Source organism: Xyrauchen texanus, chromosome 7 (genome assembly GCF_025860055.1).
Source record: "Xyrauchen texanus isolate HMW12.3.18 chromosome 7, RBS_HiC_50CHRs, whole genome shotgun sequence".
NCBI lineage: Eukaryota > Metazoa > Chordata > Actinopteri > Cypriniformes > Catostomidae > Xyrauchen > Xyrauchen texanus.
Window position 1 is genome coordinate 3,659,086 of NC_068282.1, and position 20,886 is coordinate 3,679,971.

General features: G+C 37.4%; 1 protein-coding gene across 1 annotated transcript in view; it reads left to right on the plus strand.

Moving 5' to 3' along the window:
- slc12a5a (solute carrier family 12 member 5a) overlaps positions 1 to 19,130 on the plus strand; it is a 217,604-nt gene extending 198,474 nt beyond the window's left edge. Inside the window, 7 exon segments of the mRNA XM_052130177.1 lie at positions 1,304 to 1,473; positions 1,869 to 2,000; positions 7,561 to 7,668; positions 7,769 to 7,894; positions 10,013 to 10,203; positions 10,629 to 10,762; positions 12,361 to 19,130. Coding sequence (XP_051986137.1) covers positions 1,304 to 1,473; positions 1,869 to 2,000; positions 7,561 to 7,668; positions 7,769 to 7,894; positions 10,013 to 10,203; positions 10,629 to 10,762; positions 12,361 to 12,452 — 953 coding nt within the window. The 3' untranslated portion in view covers positions 12,453 to 19,130.
- The last annotated feature ends 1,756 nt before the right edge of the window (positions 19,131 to 20,886 follow it).

A 20,886-nucleotide genomic window follows, 5' to 3' on the forward strand; every position in this document is an offset into this window, starting at 1 on the left:
TTTTCTTAAGTGCAGGTGTTGAGCGGAAATAAGCGAGGCTTTAATCTAGTCTGATTTGGAACGGAGCCCAGAGTACTTTCAGAAATTGTGTGCCATGACGTGTAAGAATTTGAAGAAACTGTTCCTAGTCAGGTGTTGATTCTATTAAAATACAACAGATTAAGACCAAAATCATATTTCATGAGTTATTTTATATCACAGTAATGGTATTTATCTTAAAATATTTATTTTTCCAGGAAAAAGCAAAAGCAAAAAGCAAAGCCACGCAATAGAGACTGAACGGCATTCCAGAGAAAATAATACTTTTGAGAGTTTAAACTTCCACATTCAGTTTGTTTTATGTATATCTTTATGTATAGTGCTTTATAATGCATTGGCAATGTACACTTAAGTTTATCTTGCCAATAAAGTTTGATATTAATTGAATCTGCCTATTAAATATACTATTAAAATAGTCCACTGGAAAATGCCAGAAGATTTTGACCAATGTTTCATTACAGCATGTCCATGAAAACATATACTTGTATCAAAATGAGTCTAATTAACTCGATCTGCAAAAAAATTTAAATGTACATATTTAAATAATTAAAATCAATTATGATTTTCTTTGAGACAAAGTATAAAGTAAATGTATTTAATGTTTGTTTTAATGTAGCAATACCAAGATTAATCGCGATTAATCACTATTTTATTTATTTATACATTTTTTTGTCATATGTCAGCAGAATAAATAATTTTAATTTTGTGGACTAAAGTTTATCAAATATGAATAATATTTAAAATGTTTTTTTTTATTAAAGAGATAATAATAAAGTATTATTCCAAACTACTTATGCCACCATTTCTTTTTTCATGAATTTCAGAAAAGGACTTTTATTTATATATTTATTTATTTACTTATTACTGTCTCCGGACAGTTATACCACTTTATTTCACTTTAAAAAAAATTAATTGAAATGACTTGGACATTGAAGACATGTAACATCACAGCATTTTTAGAATAACTTAATAGATCTGGACCAAAACAATTGGTGGTGGTGTAGTGGGCTGAAGCACATAACTGGTAATCAGAAGGTCGCTGGTTTGATCCCCACAGCCACCACCATTGTGTCCTTGAGCAAGGCACTTAACTCCAGGTTGCTCCGGGGGGATTGTCCCTGTAATAAGTGCTCTGTAAGTCGCTTTGGATAAAAGCATCTGCCAAATGCATAAATGTAAATGTAAATTAGCCTCACGTCATTGACTCATATACCCTCATAACATCCAGCCCTATAACAGATCTCCTGGTTGTTTTCTGTTTCAGAGCTGGTTAGGGAGACGACTGCTGCCAGTAAAGCTCTGCTGGTGCCCAAGAATATCTCGGCCTTCCCATCAAACGGAGAACGCTTCACTGAGGGTCACATTGACGTTTGGTGGATTGTTCATGATGGAGGGATGCTCATGCTGCTACCGTTCCTCCTGCGCCAGCACAAGGTACATTTTTAATAGATTTTTAGGACTCAGATACCCCACTGATGTACGTGTTAAAATAATAATAATAGTAATTTCACCTATTCTTATTTCTTCCCTCATTAACCAATTATTTTCCCTTCAGATTCTTTAATTGTGTGCCTGTGACCTAGTCAAAACCCAGAAGAGAAATGCAATGGCAGATATTATTGAAGTAGACATAGACTCTTATTCAATACAGTAGCAATGCATGTATCTGATATTATCGGTTTGTTTGTTCCCTGGGAATCTAACCCATTATCTTTTTAATATGAAAGTTAATGGTGACTGAAGTGATCAAGCTCCAAAATGCAAAAGCAAATCATAAGAAAGATCTTAAAATAGTCATTGTTTTTGACAGCTTTGAGTGTTTTTTATAGGTGTGGAGGAAATGTAAGATGCGCATTTTCACTGTGGCTCAGATGGATGATAACAGCATTCAGATGAAGAAAGATCTGACCACCTTCCTGTATCATCTGCGTATAGATGCTGCTGTGGAGGTGGTGGAGATGGTAATGTGTTCATTTACATTCTCCTATATACACTCTCCTTCTAAACTTGATCCTTTTTACTTGATCAGCTGTCTGTAATTCAAAGGAATAGTTCACCCAGAAATGAAAATTCTGTCATCATTTATTCACCCTCATGTCACCTCAAACCTTTTTTTTAATCCTAAATGAGATGTCCAAACTGCTCTTTACAACACATTGAAATTGGACAGTGACCAGGGGCTGTCAAGTTCCAAAACAGACTATAAAGTAAAAGTTGACCAACAGTGACCAAAAAAATCAGATTTGATGCATAAAGTGGAGAGCAGTAGTGTAGCGGTTAGCGTGCTGCGCTATGAACTTGGCGACCCCTCGATTCCTGCTCTTGGCCAACACCAGTGACGATTATCTGAACCGGTCCCCTAGGTCGACTCAGCCTAAAAATGAGTACCTGTTGGGTTGTGTGAAACATCGCCACTGGGGAGACAAAGGTGGTCGGGTGTGGTGCTGGCCACCCACCCCCTCATGTACCTTTCCGGCCTTCATAGGTGCTCACTAACAGCACTTACCCCTACAGTCTGTTAAGGCTAAATGGGGGATCTTTGTGTGTGTGTGCGTGCACGCATATATATATATATATATATATATATATATATATATATATATATATATAAATACAAAATAAAAATGTCAATAGTGGTTATACTTCATTATTCATATTTGCTGCCATGTTGATGGAAAAACAAATAATGGATATTCAGGTTTAATCTTCAATCTTTATTATAAATATGACGTGAAAAGACCTACTTTCTAAATATCTAACTCTGATGATTTCTCCCATAGCAGAAGAGAAAGTGGCTGTGAGAAAAAAAAGGAATACTTTACTTTCCATAAAAATTACTTTTTAATTAAGTACGTTACTTTTTAAGGAGTAACTTAATATTCGAATTAGTTACTTTTAAAAGTAACATTACCCAACACTGGCCAACAGATGGGTTGGCTGGGATCACGAGGAGTTCTGTCTTAGCAAGGTTGACCTGAATGTGGCGTTTCTTCATCCAGGCCGAAATGTCCGAGAGGCAGGCAGAGATACGAGCTGAGACAGTAGGGTCATTAGGCTGGGACGACAGGTAGAGCTGCGTATCATCTGCATAGCAGTGGTAGGAAAAGTCATGTGCCGCAATGATCGGTCCGAGTGATGTCGTGTATATCGAGAAGAGGAGGGGTCCAAGCACTGATCCTTGAGGAACACCAGTGGTCAGCTGGTGTGACTTGGGAACCTCTCCTCTCCAGGAGACATTGAAAGATCTTTCAATGACTCAACCCATTCAAGTGCAGTTCCTGTGATGCCCAGGTCAGAGAGGGTGATAAGTCAAGGAGGATGAGGATGGATGATTTGGAGTTAGCTCTCACCAGTTGCAGGGTTTCAGCCACTGACAACAGGGCAGTCTCTGTTGAGTGTCCTGGTTGAATACGACCCTCTCAATAGTTTAAAACAGGAATGGTATGAGAGAGACTGGTCTGTAGTTGTTGACTACTGTCAGGTTATGTGCTGATTTTTTAAGCAGTGGGTTACTCAAGCCTGGATAAGTTTCCAGTTGTGAGAGATGCATTGATGATGTGTGTGAGCACGGGTAAGATTGATATAGAGGCAGCTTCCATAAGATGTGAGGGGATAGGCTCAAGTGGACCGGTGGTAGGATGTCTAGAAAGAAGCACCTTGGAGACCTCAGTCTCCAGAGGAGAACAGAGGATGGGATGTTGGAAGAGAGTGGCTGTGGGTGTTAGGAGTAGAGAACTGGCTGCTGATGTCAGTAAAAAACGTTGCAAAGTCATCAGCAGTCAGAAAAGTAGTAGGATATAGTGGAGGAGGATAGAGCAAGAAGTGATTGATACTTGCTCAGGGTCTTTTGAATTGTGACACTTTTTCTCCATCGCCCTCAGCTCGGTGCTGTGTTCATGAAGTGTATCCGACAGTCAGGGGCTCGAGGGTGTGGCACATGCTGGCCTGGAGAGAAGAGGGACGACACTACCAAGTAAAGAAGTTAATGTTGAGCAAAGAGCATTTGTAGCTTCATTTAAATCAAGTGAAGAGAAATTGTTATTGGAGGGAAGGGGTGCAGAGACTATGGAAGAGAAGTGAATGGGTGAGAGAGAGAGCAAGGTTGCAGCAGAAGGAAACCTTTGGTGGAGTGAGAGGTAAAGAAGAAAGGAGAGTGAGAGAAAACTGGATGAAGAAAGGGTCAGAGATATGTAGAGGAGTAACAAGGGAATTTTTGGCCATGCAGTTACATGTAAGAATGAGATCTAGCTTTTTCCCTGCTCTATGAGTTGCAAGGGTGTCCAATCTTGTAAGGTCAAATGAGGTCAGAAGAGCTAGAAAGTCATCTGCTTGAGGTTTGTCCAGGTGGATTTATCTTTTATCCAAAGCAACTTACAGTGCAATTATTACAGGGACAATCCCCACGGAGCAACCTGGAGTTAAGTGCCTTGCTCATGGCCACAATGGTGGTGGCTGTGGGGTTCAAACCAGCGACCTTCTGATTAACAGCTCTGTGCTTTAGCCACTATGCCACCACCACTCAGGTGGATGTTTAAGTCCCCAAGGACCAACAGCGGAGTCCCATCCTCAGGGAATGAGGACAGCAAGACATCTAGCTCTTCAGTAAAGTTGCCTTGTTGACCTGGAAGAATTTGAGGTGAAAGTATATTTTCACAGGATTAGTGGCAGGAATGGCATGATATTCAAGAGTTGTGTTATTGCAGAGAGATGAGAGCGGAGTGAATTTCCATGAGTTGGAAATGCGCAAATCAGTTCCTGCACCCAGTAAGATGAGGGGTGTGGGTGAAAGTGAAGTAAGTAAGAGAGCTAAGGGAGTTACAGTGCTGATTGTGCAGATCCATGCCTCGTTTAGGTTTGACTGCCTAATGGTGCGTTCAGACCAGAGGCGTAGAGAGCGTCAAATCGACCGGAAGTCATTCATTTTCTATGGCAGCCAGCGTCTCTCGGTGGCGAGAAGCGGCGCGACTGTGGCATAGTGTGCGTCAGATGAAGTTCAAGTGCAGGCAACATTATGGTAATGAGCTTTGATGCGGTTCAGCGTCAACCTATTCTAGTATAGAAGTGCTCCGCTCTAGTGAAGTCTACCAGTCGACATGTGTGGATGTTTTGTGGCCCCTTTAAATATAGTTCACAAAACCAAGCATTCCGAACGAACTTTGCCGCCTATTTTATCTCACTACGTCAGAGCGTCCACAAGTCTTTGATAGCATTGTTGGCAGGGCAGCCAGAGTAAATTTTGATGCTCTCGCCTCCTCTGGTCTGAATGCACGGTAACAAAGGCCGGAATGATGTCAGCTTTGTTGACGGCTGACTGGCAGTCCCACAGTCCAACAGAGATTGAGAGGGGCTGTGGAGAGGCAGTGCTAAATGACCTTAGGTCACATTCTGGAGTGCATAGTCTATAGTGTGTGCGTGTAGATTTTTGCCTACATGGAACAACAGGAATGTACTGTAAACACAATATATGTATATTTAAGAAATAGAAGTACTATGTGAAAAAGGAAGAGAGAAGGTGGAAAAACTTGGTGTAGTGGCTGGCGCCTTGCCGGTGTCCTTCTTCGGTGGACTCGCAGGTCTTTAACCGAGATAGGTCTTCACACGAAGAGGGCTGCATGCCAAAGCTGACGCTTCCACTACAGTTCTCTCACTACTTAAGTGCTAATTGCTTAATTGTGTAAGATAGTAAGACTTGTTTTCAAAGAACATATGTTGGATTAAGTTTAAGGTGTTTTACTGAAAAACAGACAAAAAAAATACTAATTAAGAACATTATTTTTGCAGTATGAGTAGATGTTGACAGAAGTTTAGTTTTCTGGTGAAAAAACCTTTTGAAAACAAAGGGACTGTATATTCAAGCTCTTTTCAATATTTCTTGCATCCGGAAAGTATTCACAGCGCTTCAATTTTGTCAACTTTTGTTATGTTACAGCCTTATTCCAAAATGGATTAAATTAATTATTTTCCTCAAAACTCTTCAAACAATACCCCATAATGACAATGGGAAACACGTTTGTTTGAAATCTTTGCAAATTTAAATAAGTATTCACAGCCTTTGCTCAATACTTTTTTGAAGCACCTTTGACAGCCAAGTATTTTTGAGTATGATGCTACAAACTTGGCACACCTATTTTTGGGCAGTTTCTCCCATTCTTCTTTGCAGGACCTCTCAAGCTCCATCAGTTCGATAGGGAGCATCGGTGCACTGCCATTTTCAGATCTCTCCAGAGATGTTCAATTGGGTTCAAGTCTGGGCTCTGGCTGGGCCACTCAAGGACATTCACAGAGTTGTCCCGTAGCCACTCCTGTCTTATCTTGTCTGTGTGCTTCGGGTCGTTGTCCTGATGGAAGATGAACCTTCACCCAAGTCTGACCCCCAGAGTGCTCTGGAGCAGGTTTTCATCAAGGATGTCTCTGTACATTGCTGCGTTCATCTTTCTCTTGATCCTGACAAGTTTCCCAGTTCGTGCCACTGAAAATCATCCACAGCATGATGCTGCCACCACCTGTAGGGATGGCCAGGTATTGGCCAGGTGATGAGCGGTGCCTAGTTTCCTCCAGAATTGACGCTTGCCATTCAGACCAAAGAGTTCAATCTTTGTTTCATCAGACCAGAGAAAGTTGTTTCTCATGGTCTGAGAGTCCTTCAGGTGCCTTTTGTCAAACTCCAGGTGGGCTGTCATGTGCCTTTTACTGAGGAGTGGCTTCCGTCTGGCCACTCTACCATACAGGTCTGATTGGTGAGTGCTGCAGAGATGGTTGTTCTTCTGGAAGGTTCTCCTCTCTCCACAGAGAAACGCTGGAGCTCTGTCAGAGTGAACATCGGGTTTTTGGTCACCTCCATGACTAAGGCCCTTCTCCCACGATCGCTCAGTTTGGCCGAGCGGCCAGCTCTAGGAAGAGTCCTGGTGGTTCCAAACTTTCATTTACAGATGATGGAGGCCACTGTGCTCACTGGGACCTTCAATGCTGCAGAACTTTTTCTGTACCCTTCCCCAGATCTGTGCCTCTATACGTGGTTACTGATGAGGTCTACAGACAATTCCTTGGACAATCATGGATTGGTTTGTGCTCTGACATGCACCGTTAACTGTGAGACCTTATATAGACAGGTGTGTGCCTTTCCAAATCATGTACAATCAACTGAATTTACCACTGGTGGACTCCAATCAAGTTGTAGAAACATCTCAAGGATGATCAGTGGAAACAGGATACACCTGAGCTCAATTTTGAGTGTCATGGCAAAGGCTGTGAATACTTATGTACATGTGATTTTTTTAATTTATTTTTAATAAATTTGCAAAGATTTCAAACAAACTTCTTTCACGTTGTCATTATGGGGTATTGTTTGTAGAATTTTGAGGAAAATAATGGATTTAATAAATTTTGAAATAAGACTGTAACATAACAAAATTTGGAAAAAGCGAAGCGCTGTGAATACTTTCCGGATGCACTGTATCAGTAATAATAATATTAACTAAGTTATAGTAAAATAAATACCTATTGTATCTCACGCATCTTCAGCATGACAGTGATATCTCCGCGTACACGTATGAGAAGACACTGATGATGGAGCAGCGTTCTCAGATACTCAAGCAGATCAACCTCACAAAGACTGAGCGTGAACGAGAGGTAAACTTACATCCTCAAACCGATCGCAAGGTTACCGGACACAGCAGCCCATGGCAGCATATTCACCATTTTAAATAATTTCCATAATTCCTCTCTTCAGATTCAGAGCATTACTGATAGCTCTCGTGGGTCGATCCGTCGTAAGAACCCGGCCGTGGTCACCACGCAGTTGAGCGTCACTGAGGAGCCGGTCGCCAGCAGCAAAGAGGAGAAACCAGAAGAGGAGGTACAGGACACAGAGTCTGCAGTCTTGTTTATTTCCTTTGTATGATTATAATGGCATCCCTAAACATCAGTGTTAATGAATATGTTTGCAGTATGCTTGTGTTGATGGTGTTTCATTGCAGTGATGGCAACATCACTAGTCTTGGTGTGATGATGGTGTGATCTTGACTTGAACGTTTTTCATGTCACTTCATTTTGGATGCCCTTTAGAGTAATACACACTGCAGAAGTCTCTCTCTCTCTCACTCTCTCTCTCTTTCTTTCTCTCTTTTATTTTATATTTTAATTATTAATACATTTACGATTGTTTTACTACAGTAACCATATTTTAACCTTGATATTCATAGTAAAACCATAAAACCAGGAAAATTAAAACTATGGTAAAAATAAAAATCATAATTTTGTGTAGCTAGGTGTTGCTATTATGTTTATAACATGTTTTAAAATGCAGCTAGGCATTGTTAGCATGTTACAGCATGTATATAGGAGTTGCTAGCATGTTTTATCATGTAGCTAGGTGTTGCTTGCACGTTTTGAGCAGGTTATAACATGCTGCTATGCGTTGCTAGTTCAAAAACCATGGTATTTGTAGTGAAACAGTTTTTTCTGTATTATCACTATAGTTTAAAATATGGTTACTGTAGAAAAACTATGGTACGTTTATTGCGAGGGGACGCAAACCATTCCCCTGTCCTCTAAGGGGCTCTGTAGAATTGTCCATCCATCCATCTTCAACCGCTTTTGAATTGTATTTTATTTTTTTATTATTAAACTGTTAAAATATAATATTGACAAACATGAATTACATTTAAAAGAAAAAGCAAATAATCAATAAAATTACAATAGGAAATGTAGTAATAAGTTACATCTATTTCTTAACTAACTAGAAGTTAGTTTTATTTATCTCACTCTCTTTTTCTGAATAAAAAAAAACATTATTTCAATTTAAGAAGTGCTTTATTGCACTGATACTATATAATAATGCCATTGCTTAAATACAGAAATTAATTACGTTGAAAAGAAAAGAAATTGTCATTATAAAGTATTTATTTTTAAATTATAAAGCATGTTTATTTTAATGAAAGAAAATATACAATTATTTTTAAGCACAAGTTCATTTGAATTTATTTATTTATCAGTTTTTCATTTATTTATTTTTATTGTATTAAAATTATGCAATTTTAAAATTGAAAAGTGCTTTATTACACTGTTATAAATATTTCTATTGCATGAATATAGACATTAATTACATTTAAAAGAAAATATTACATAACATTAAAATAGGAAATATATTAATGAATTATGATTCATTTAAGAAATTTCTTTTTAATGAAAATTGATTTTATAAATAAAAATAAACTCTTTATTACACCGATAACATATAATAATGCCATAGCATGAATACATAAATTAATTACATTGAAAAGAAAACAAATACAATTAACATATATAATATAATTTCAAAATGATAAATAAATATAATTTAAAAAAATATATTTAATTTTATGTTTTTATTTTAATGAGAAAATCATATAATTATTTTTAAGGAAAAATACATTTTAATTAATTTATTTATTTATTATTTTCAAAATAACTTTTTTATTTTTTTTATTGTACTAATTGTAATTATTACATTTTGATTTGAAAAGTGCTTCACTGTTAACATACAACATTGCAATAGTTTGAATATTGACGTTCATTAAATTTAAAAGAAAATAAATATAATTGAAATAATAAAAATTGTAATTAATTCAAAGAAGTATATTTCTTTCCAGTGTATTTAAAAAATTATACATTATAAAGTTGACATTTTAATTTATTTGTAATTTATTATTTTAATGATTTTCATAATCCCTTTTTCAATTATTATTTCTCTCTCTCTCTCTCTCTCTCTCTCTCTCTCTCTCTCTTTGACATATAATAAAAGCATTTATGAAAAAATACATGTAATAATAGTAGGCTAATACATAAATGAAAATCATTTATTTAAATTTTATTTTATTAAAAGTTAAAGAAATAATTATAATTGAATTCCCTTTTCTTTGTCGTGATATTCTCCATATATGTGCTGGTCCTGCCCTGTCTCTCTCAGTCTGTCCCTGTGTCCCCTCCACAACAGGAACAGCTGATTCATGACAAGAATACCAACCCCCCGACCCCTGCCACCCCTCAGTCCCCCGCCGCAGATGCCGAGACCCCCGGAACGGCCGTACAGATGACCTGGACAGAAGCAAAGTGTGATGGCGAGCAGGCTAAACCGATCGGAGTCACAACACCAGAGGCCATCAAAGATCTCTTCAACATGAAACCGTGAGTGCAAAGAGGGTGGGACGTTCTCTAAGCATGATTATTGATAGGATTAGGTCTATTCAATGTAAACATTTTTATTAATGCATATAAACAAATGGTGAACAAATGTATTTTTAAAAATATCTATATATCTTGGCAAAATCCCATAGACTTTAATTAAATGTTCACAAGGTTTTGGGGTGCACCGAAACCTCTAGTGAGAAAGTGACTACTTGTTCTGATAAAGATCTATTTATTGTTTCTCTATTGTTTGAGTTTGAGTTTCAAATTATGTTTGTTTCTTGTGCTCTTGTCTTTCTTATCTTTGAAATGCCACAGAGAGTGGGAAAATCTGTAAGTATAGTTCGAGTTCTGCTCGACACGCATTCACAAACACTTGCACACAGTGACGTTGATTCACTAATTGTTGATATTTTTGCCTTTAGAAACCAGTTCAACGTGAGGCGCATGCACACTGCGCTCCGACTCAATGAAGTCATCGTTAAAAAATCGCAGGAGGCCAAACTAGTTCTACTCAACATGCCCGGACCACCTAAAAACAAAACCGGTGACGAGAACTGTATCCTATGATAACATTTTGTGCTCGTATGTTTGTCTCACTGTGTTTCTGTGTCTTGAGGATGCTAGTCTTGAATAGCCAGACTACTGGCATAAAATCTGGTCCTTAGACTGCCCGCTTAGACAGAAAGATCTTGGCTAGATCTCCGTAAGGATAAGATTTGGAGTCGAAAGTCCAATGGTGTAAATATGTATTTTCTCTAGCAGGGGTTTTGTATGTTGGTTTGAAAGCCCTAATTCAAAACCTTCTTAAATTAGAATATTTTTTGTGGATTTTAACCTCCAACTATAAACATATTTTGAGGTTGGATTGAAAAAGCCAACCTTCTGATCTACTATTAAAGCCTTTTATTATTTTGAGACACATTTTCTAATTGTAACTCCTAGAGCTTTCAAGCTACATTTACCAAACCTGCACACATGCCAGCAACACTTGTCTACATACTAAAACATGACAGCAACATACTAGAAATGCTTAGGTACATGCTAAAACTTGTTAGCAATACCTAGCTACGTACTACAATATTCTAGCAATACCTAGCTAGATGTTCAAACTTGCTGGCAATGCCTATCTACATGATAAAACATGCAAGCAACAACTACACGCTAAAACATGCTAGCAACTCCTAAATACATGCAGGAACATGCTAGCAATGTTTATCTGTATTTGAAAACATGCTAGAAACATGTTATCAACACCTAGCTACATGCTAAAACAAACTAGCAACGCATAGCTGCATGTTATAATCTGCTCAAAACATGCTAGCACCACCTAGCTACATGATAAAACATGCCAACAACATGCTAGCATTGTCTTGCTACATGATCAAATATGCTAGTAACATGCTAGCATTGTCTAGCTACATTATAAAACATGTTAACAACTCCTAGATACATGTTGTAACATGCTAACAATGCCTAGCTTTATTTTAAAACATGTTATAAACATATTAGCAACACCTAGCTACATGCTAAAACATGCTAGCAACATGATAGCATTGTCTAGCTACATGATCAAATATGCTAGTAACATGCTAGCATTGTCTAGCTACATGATAAAACATGCTAGCAACTCCTAGATACATGTTGTAACATGCTAACAATGCCTATCTGTATTTTAAAACATGTTATAAACATATTAACAACACCTAGCTACATACTAAAATAAAGTAGCAATGCAAAGCTGCATGTTAAAACATGTTCAAAACATGCTAGCAACAACTAGGCACATGATAAAACTTGCTATCAACAACTAGCTACATGATAAAACATGATAGTAACATGCTAGCACTGTCTAGCTACATGATAAAACATGCTAGCAACTCCTAGATACATGCTGTAACATGCTAACAATGCCTAGCTGCATTTTAAACCAAGCTTTTACCATTTTTCTATGAGTTATGCAATATATATATATACAGTCAGTCAATGGACTTGAAGTCAAGATGTGTGTGTGTGTGTGTGTGTGTGTGTGTGTGTGTGTGTGTGTGTGTGTGTGTGTGTGTGTGTGTGTGTGTGTCTGTGTCTGTGTCTGTGTGTGTGGTCACGTATATTTTCAAATGCATTTACCACTAATTTCCTTGACTCACCATCAATCAGACATGGAATTCATGGAGGTTTTAAGCGAAGGTCTCAACCGGGTCCTCCTTGTGCGTGGTGGAGGCCGCGAGGTCATCACCATCTACTCTTAAAAACTGACCCCATTTGCCGCCTTTTACAACTGCCCCTCACTTCCCAGCCCCTACACTAACCCCAACACACAAGAAACTACCCAGTGTTTCCCAAGCAATATCCCAGAGCCCCCTTCAGTCAAACTACCCTAACTGAGACACATTCACATCGACTGGTCTGCAAACCCATTCTCATTGGCCAAACATCGATCTTGGCGTTCTTTCATTTCTATTTCGTGGTGGACCAGTGATCCACTGATTACTGTGATTACTATTTAACGATGATGCACTGTTGATGTCAGTAAGTATTTGGTCGATGCCCCCTCGCTGTAGCTTTCCTCCATGTGCAATACTGTCAACCGTCAATCACCATTCTCACCCAATCAGGAGAAGTCTGGTTCGATTGTTGTTTTGTTTTTAATGTTCTTTGTTTTGGGAAAGAGGATGCGTTCATGACATTCTAGGGTTAATGAAGATGGATTCGACGTTCACGACTTTGGCAAACGAATGCTGCAGAAAATTTTTGCTTTGGTAGTAATGGATCTTCTCAACATCTTGTCTCCTGAACTTTGGGAAAAGATTCTCAAGGTTTGAACTCGACCCTCATCATCGAGTTGAAATTCATCAATAGCATTGAAATTCTGAAAAGAGTGTTTACTGAGAAAACAAGCTTAACCAATTTTGAAGTCAACATGAAATCAAAACTGAATCTATTTACTTTCTAAATACACCTTCCTGCTATTATCGGTGCACGTTATTCATAATTGTTCATCACAGTGCTCCGCCTCTGAAACGATTTTACGTTTCAGCTGACATCACCAAGCCCTCTTATTTTTCAGTGCCCATCCATTCTCATTGAACATCCTGTTACAGAAATGCAAAATAGGTTGCGAATGCCATTTCATGTTGACTTTAAGATTGATTTGTTTACTGTATGTATATTTCCACACAAAGTCCTTCTGTTTTATCTGCCTTTGTGTCTCATCAAACTCTTTCATCCCTTTTGTTTTTTCCTTTTTCCTTTTAAAGTGGCTAGCTATCCCCCTGCCGACTGTAAACACGATATGTGCCAAAAATTAGACTGACAGGGTGTGCGCCTTACTGTCTGACAGCGAAACGGCAAACGAGAGTTGTCTATCAGTGTAGCTGAAGCTGTAATTAGCAGAAAAAAGAGTACCCCACCCCCTCCCCCTACACAAAAATGAAACAAAAAATTACTCCACTCCAAGTGGTGTAAATAGTGTATAAGGCATTATTACATATTGATGTAGTATATTTATTGTGAAATAACCGAAGCTTCTGGTGCAAAAACAACGCTGTTATCTTACAGGTTCAGGATCTTTTTTGTGGCTACAGGTGGCTATGGTGGCTTAAAGTGTACTCTGTAGTACCGAACTTCCCATCCCCTACAAGCACTCAACCTGCACTGACAGCCACTGTGTTACAAATGATTTAGTGAGTCGATGGATTCATTAAATGAACGTGTGTGTGCATGTTTGTGTGAGCAAGTGAATGAGTTGCATTCTTGAGCATATGGAAATTACCCATTTTTCCCCATTTTGCAAAACAAAGACCTCCTATGTTCATTGTATTTACAGATAAATCTATATAAATTATCTATTTCACAGACAAAATCCTATATTATCCTTGGTGGGATATGCCAGAAATTTGTTTTCTAGTGTCAGAGCTATATACCTTTTTTTTTTTGCCAAATGTAGATTTCACTCGTGCCATATTCATGAAAATGTGCATTTTTGTCATAGAATTAAAGAATTGATGCCTCGTCACTTTAAAAAGAGAGATAAAATATGATGCTGCGTCCAGTTCGAAATGATCATAATTACAAGTTTTGGCATGTGAAAACTGCAAATTTTGAACTCTTAGGCCTCATCCTTACTAATCTGTTCTAATGGCACTTTTCCACTGCACGTTACCTCAACTCTACTCGCTTTACTTTTCTGAGCTTGCATTTCCACTGCAGTTAAGCGCCTCCTCAGCATTGGTTTATAGGCTGATCGTCATAGTTGCACCGCCTCTACTGCCGTGACATCATCTTAAACACGACACAAACTGACCAAAACAATAACACGACCGCTAGCTGTTAGCTACTAGCTCATTGTGCTGTATAAAGCAGTTGTTGCATGGTGATTTTACAAAAGTGTAACAGTTAAATTGGCCTGGTTGTTTTAGAAGCTTTCCAGTAGCTGGTCAACTAAATAAACTGAAGCTTGCAGTCAGAGTATAGAGTTAACTTTACAAAACGTACCATCCTCCATCGTAGCTGAGTCCATGGCACTCTCCCTCCCATTGCTCACCGGTTTAGATGGCGTCCATTTGGTCAAACCATTTCCACTTTTCCTTGATGGTTCTGTAGTCACTTTTACGGTTTTTTTTTAAAACAGCAGAGCCAACAGCTGAGACACTTCCTGAGAGACTTGATCGGTTTGCTCATCGCTAACGAGTGGACCGTCTGCACCTCGTTTATTGACCACGGCGTGGTTTTCCGCACAGCCATTTCTTTCTTCACAATTCGAAAGTCACGTGAACAAATGATACCACTATCGCTGTTGCTAACTTTAAAACTAGCAGGTTGATGTCGCGTGTCGGAAATCCAGTGACGTTGGTAGTGACGATTCTCCCTGACCAATCAATGATCTGCAGGATTTTGACGCCACATTTAGTATCGGCTCGGCTCGCTTGGAACCTCGACCGAGGTGGTACTAAAAAGGTACCAGGTACTATCCACAGTGGAAAACCCCCAAAAAATCGAACCGTTGTACCGTTGTACCGTGCAGAGGAAAAGCCCCATAAATTGAAAACACTGCTTTTGGGTTACTAACGTAATAGTTTTCCAAAGTATGCAGTAAATGGAGAGCATTTTCAAAATGCTATATTTACGGTGGATGAAAGGCTTAAATGTTGCGATATTAATGAAAGCTCTGACTTCTCCCATTTGATCGGTTTCAACAGTTAAAGGTTGTTAGGTAGCAACCTCTGCTTGATGTCATAATGCGTTACTATTGGGTAAATGTTTAGCAAGAGATACATTTATGTGGGAATATGGTGTTTTGCTGTCATCGGTAACAAAGCTGCATATGAATGCATTTTGAGGTCAGAGCTGTAATTACGGTAATTTCACCATTTTTAATGTGGCAATAGATTGAGCTGTTATGAAACTAGAGAAGAAAGGGTAGTATAGATTTGAAACTGGATTGAATAAAGTCCATAAATCTAAACTCTATGCAGTGCAACTGTAATACATCAGCCAAATCATACAGTCATATCATTATACAGACGCAAATTCATTCTTCAGCCTTCATTTAGGCTAAAAACCAGATCAAATTTTTAGTTTAGGTTAGAAAGTGTATTTTTGAGAACGTAATATGTAAAATTGGGAAATCATATATTCATTGCATTATTTTTGTAGGGATATAGGCTATTTATAAAGTTTGAATTGACTCAGTTTCAGATTGAAATACCAACAACTTCATATATAAATATATATATTTATTCATACGTAAATACTTGAATCACTGGTGAGAAAGTATATCGTTTACAGAAATTACAATAAAAAGTTAAGTTTATGTTTTAAACCTCTCATAACATGAATGCTGCTGCTAATGTATGAATAGATTCATTTGAAATGTGCGTTTACATAGAGTGAAAGAAAAAATATTTAAAGTTATATTTACAAGGTAATCGCGGGGAGGGGTTGACACTGCGAATGCAAACGTATACTGGCGTTTATATCAAAAACAAGCAGTTTTGAAGACTTCAGCCTTATATAATCAGCTTTATCATGTTGTGTTTATCTCATTTAAATTCTGTTTTTGGCCGAACGGTTGTAATTTCGACTGACGGCAACAACGTTCACTTTCAGCACACTAAATCGGAACGAACCGCAACCATGCATTGAAACATAATGTAGTTTAATGAAGTACTGCCTGCATAGACTGAGCCTCTGATGACGTTTTGAGAACAAACGAAGATTAGTTAGTTTGAAGATGTTTTTAGCGAACTCTTGCGAAATGTATCGTTCTACTCCTGTCTGCATGGTGTATGTTGGAGAATTTGTTTTAGATGATTTATGTAACGTGTGAAAAGACGTAAAGAGCCGTTCCTGGTGAAACGTCAAGGCAGCTTTTTCTGACTGTTGCCAATTGCCGACTTTTTTAAGCAGTGGCAAAACGGCTAAATGCCTGCCCAGAGGTATCAAGGGAAAATGTGTGTATGTATAGCATTATTATGTGTAGTGTATTGGTACACAGATCATGTTAATTAGATTAGCGTGATTATCGGTGTGTGATGCGCATTGTAGGCGTCATTTTTTGGCTTTGTATATAATATCACTATTGAGACACTGTAGCTACAGGGTTGTTTCTTGTTGTGTTTGTTAGGATGCTTTTCATACACTGAAAAAAAAAAAAAGTGTTTTTCCAACGGTAATGTGCAATATTGATTTTGATGGGAAATGGAACATATGAGGTATTTCAATTGACATTTTTAGTTTGCCCACGAGTCTGCTTCTCTTTGAATAGTCCTGGACCATGCAGTTCATCAACATGCTTAGTATGCGAGAGAAGTGTGCGTCACATCTGTTCTATGGTGGCTGAGATAGAAATGCACTTTATACAGAGTAAACGTTCTTTACGTCCATGGTGACAGTGACAATTGAGCTGCCGGAGTCATGAGCATGCCAGATCATTTCAGCGCCGATGCCTCTAGTGGTAGAAGTGTGAACTGCAGTCATTTAATTTAGAGGAGCAGCCGTATGGTGAAGAACAGATTTGTTCGCCACAGTAACGTACTACCTGGAAATATAAATTTTATTATACTGTCAAAATGTGTGTTTGCAGTTTATTTGGCATGAATTTATAGCATTTATTTAAATTTATTGAAAATGATTAAAAGAGTATATGTAGATGTAAAAAAAATATATATATATATATATATATATATATTTCTTATACAAGTCACTGAATTGATGTGGTGACATTTCCTTAACATTACTTTACCCTTCCTCCCATAAACCCTCCTTTCACCATGCATCATTCCACCATTCCAAACCTACAAGCACCGTATTGAAATGTGAACACTGTATAAATACAATCATAAAAAAATTGATTAAAGACTATGAACAAGCGCTTCCACTGCTGGGCTTGGCTCTATTCAAACTGACAATGGACAAAGTACTTTCAGTGTTATCCTTTTCATTTATTCAGCATTACATGATAAAACCTGGCTCAGGTGTAGCAAGAAGAGAATATTGAGGAATATTGAGGCGTTCTCTTGGGAGCAGACACATTTTGGAACAAAAAGGGCTCTAAAGTTTAGTTTTAAAGTTTCTCACCTACTGAGACTGACCCATGCCAATAGATGTCCAAAATATGGAAATCTCGCTTCATTTTGAGAGTATTCATTGAATTAACCTAGCCTCATAACATACCTTGACCTCTGAGGTCACTTCAAGCTTTTAAGGCTAGTATTTGTTTTGTGAAACATTCCAGTAACATTGCATGAACACTGAAAAATTTGGAAAAACAATTGTTCTCAGTGATGTCATACAATGGCAGTTTATGGTGACCACCTCTTCAAGTTCATGTTGTGTTTTCTGTTGTTAATATCGCTGGTGGTCCTGTTGAATTGAAACAAAATGAGTTTTCGCTTGAACGCCCATGAGCTTGTGAGCAGCTCCAGTGATCTGCTCTCGTGCAGGGAGCTCTAAAGCTCACGTGTCTTTCTCACGAACACGCACAGGAGACCAACAGTCGTTGAAGATTTTCAATAAATAATACGTTAGTTATTGGTTTGTTTCTCACCAAACCTTATTGTATTCCTTCAGAACAAGACATGAGTCTCATGGAATCATTTATTAGAGTTCTGAATTATACTTTTGTGTTCTTTAGAAGCTTGAAGAGGTGGTCACCATAAACTGCCATTGTATGACATCACTTTTTCACTTTGTGTTAAGAAAAAGACAAGGTCATATAGAGTTATAACAACACAGGGGTGAGTAAATAATGATGGAATTTTAATTTTTGAGTGAACTAATCCTTTAAGAGGACAAATTTTGAAATGTGAATAAATCCATGTGAAACAGTTAAAATAGAGCCAGGCCTGTTGTCCTGTTTAACGCATGCACAGTATCCTGAACAAACTGAAATATATATATATATATATATATATATATATATATATATATATATATATATTTCAGTTTAAATTAAATGTTTTGTGATACACCGTATTATGTTCACGCCAGTTTATTTAAGTTATTTGAATTGTAAATGTGTTTTTACAAGATGTTTGGTGTTCTTGTTCTATACAACAATTTCTTTGGATCAATTAGTATATTAGTGTGAATGAATATTGATTGGTTAAAGGGGTCTATTTTTACTATAGTTAGTTTAGTTAGTTAGTTTAACAACAAAAAAGACCATTTTGCTTTTATTGTTATGATCACACAGTTAAAATCTAAAGAAGAACTGATTACCAAAGTATCTTTATGTTAACCTGCATATGTCTTTAGTGTATTAAAAAAAAAGTGTCATTCTAATGAATAATAAAAGAAGATTGAGGGTGCATTACGTTTAGCAGTAAAATCATTATTATTTATACCAGTGTTGTAGTCATGCCTTAAATACACAAACTGGCAGCTATATGTTAACTAATTTACTAGAATTGCATTGTATATGGTTAATTTTTACACACACACACACACACACACACACACACATACATACACACTGGCGGACAAAAGTTTGGAATAATGTACAGATTTTGCTGTTTTGGAATAAAATTGGCACTTTAATTCACCAAAGTGTCATTCAACTGATCACAAAGTATAGTGAGGACATTACTGATGTAAAACAGCACCATCACTATTTAAAAAAAGTCATTTTTTATCAAATCTAGACAGCAGCATCACTCCAACACCTTATCCTTGAGTAATCATGATAATTGCAAATTTGGTACTAGAAAATCACTTGCCATTATATCAAACACAGTTGAAAGATATTTGGTTCATTAAATGAAGCTTAACGTTGTCTTTGTGTTTGAGTTGCCACACTATGCAATAGACTGGCATGTCTTAAGATCAATATTAGGTCAAAATGGCAATAAGAAACTTTCTCTAGAAACTCATCAGTCAATCATTGTTTTGATGAGTGAAGGCTATACAATGCTTGAAATTGCCAAAAAAAAAAATCAGATTTCACACAAAGGTGTAACTACAGTCTTCAAAGACAAAGGACAACTGTCTCTAGCAAGGACAGAAAGAGATGTGGAAGACCAGATGTGCAACTAAACAAGAGGATAAGTACATCAGAGACTCTAGTTTGAGAAATAGACGCCTCACATGTCCTCCACTGACAGCTTCATTGAATTCTACCCGCTAAACACCAGTTTCATGTACAACAGTAAAGAGAAGACTCAGGAGGATTATGGGAAGAATTGCAAAGAAAAAGACACGTTCAGAAAACAAATTTTCTAATTATAATAGTAATTCTTAACATTATTAAAGTCCTGATTGTACATTGTGATCAGTTGAATGCCACTTTGGTGAATAAAAGTACCAGTTTCTCTCCATAAGAGCAAATTCTGTACATTATTCCAAACTTTTGGCTGTCTGTGTGTGTGTGTGTGTGTGTGTGTGTGTGTATATATATATATATATATATATATATATATATATATATATATATATATATATATATATATATATATAATATTTAGCCCAGTTTTTAAATTCTAGTTTTCTACCACTCAAACTAAACAGACTCAAAAAATAAATAAAAAATGCTTGAGTGGATAATCGCTAAAATCTAAAAAATATTTTGAATCCAGCTCAGACATATTTGGACTTGCTGAACATCTGTGTCGAGTTTGTTCACTAATTTGACTTAATGCATACTGCTCTGACTCTAAATTTGAATTAGATGAGCTACATTGCTATGCTCCATGGCAACGAAAAACAGCCTATATTTAGGCTAATTCTGATTGGATGAGATGCATTGCTATGCTGCATGGCAACAAAAACTACAGTTAGGCTAATTCTGATTGGATGAGATGCGTTGCTATGCTGCTTAGCAACGAAAAACAGCCTCTATTTAGGTTAATTCTGATTGGCTGAGATGCGTTGCTATGCTGCATGGCAACAAAAACTACAGTTAGGCTCATTCTGATTGGATGAAATGCGTTGCTATGCTGCATGGCAACGAAAAACAGCCTCTATTTAGGCTAATTCTGATCGGATGAGATGAGTTGCTATGCTGCATGGCAACAAAAACTACAGTTAGGCTAATTCTGATTGGATGAGATGTGTTGCTATGCTCCATGGCAACAAAAACTAGTTAGGCTAATTCTGATTGGATGAGATGTGTTGCTATGCTGCATGGCAACAAAAACAGCCTACAGTTAGGCTAATTCTGATTGGATGAGATGCGTTGCTATGCTG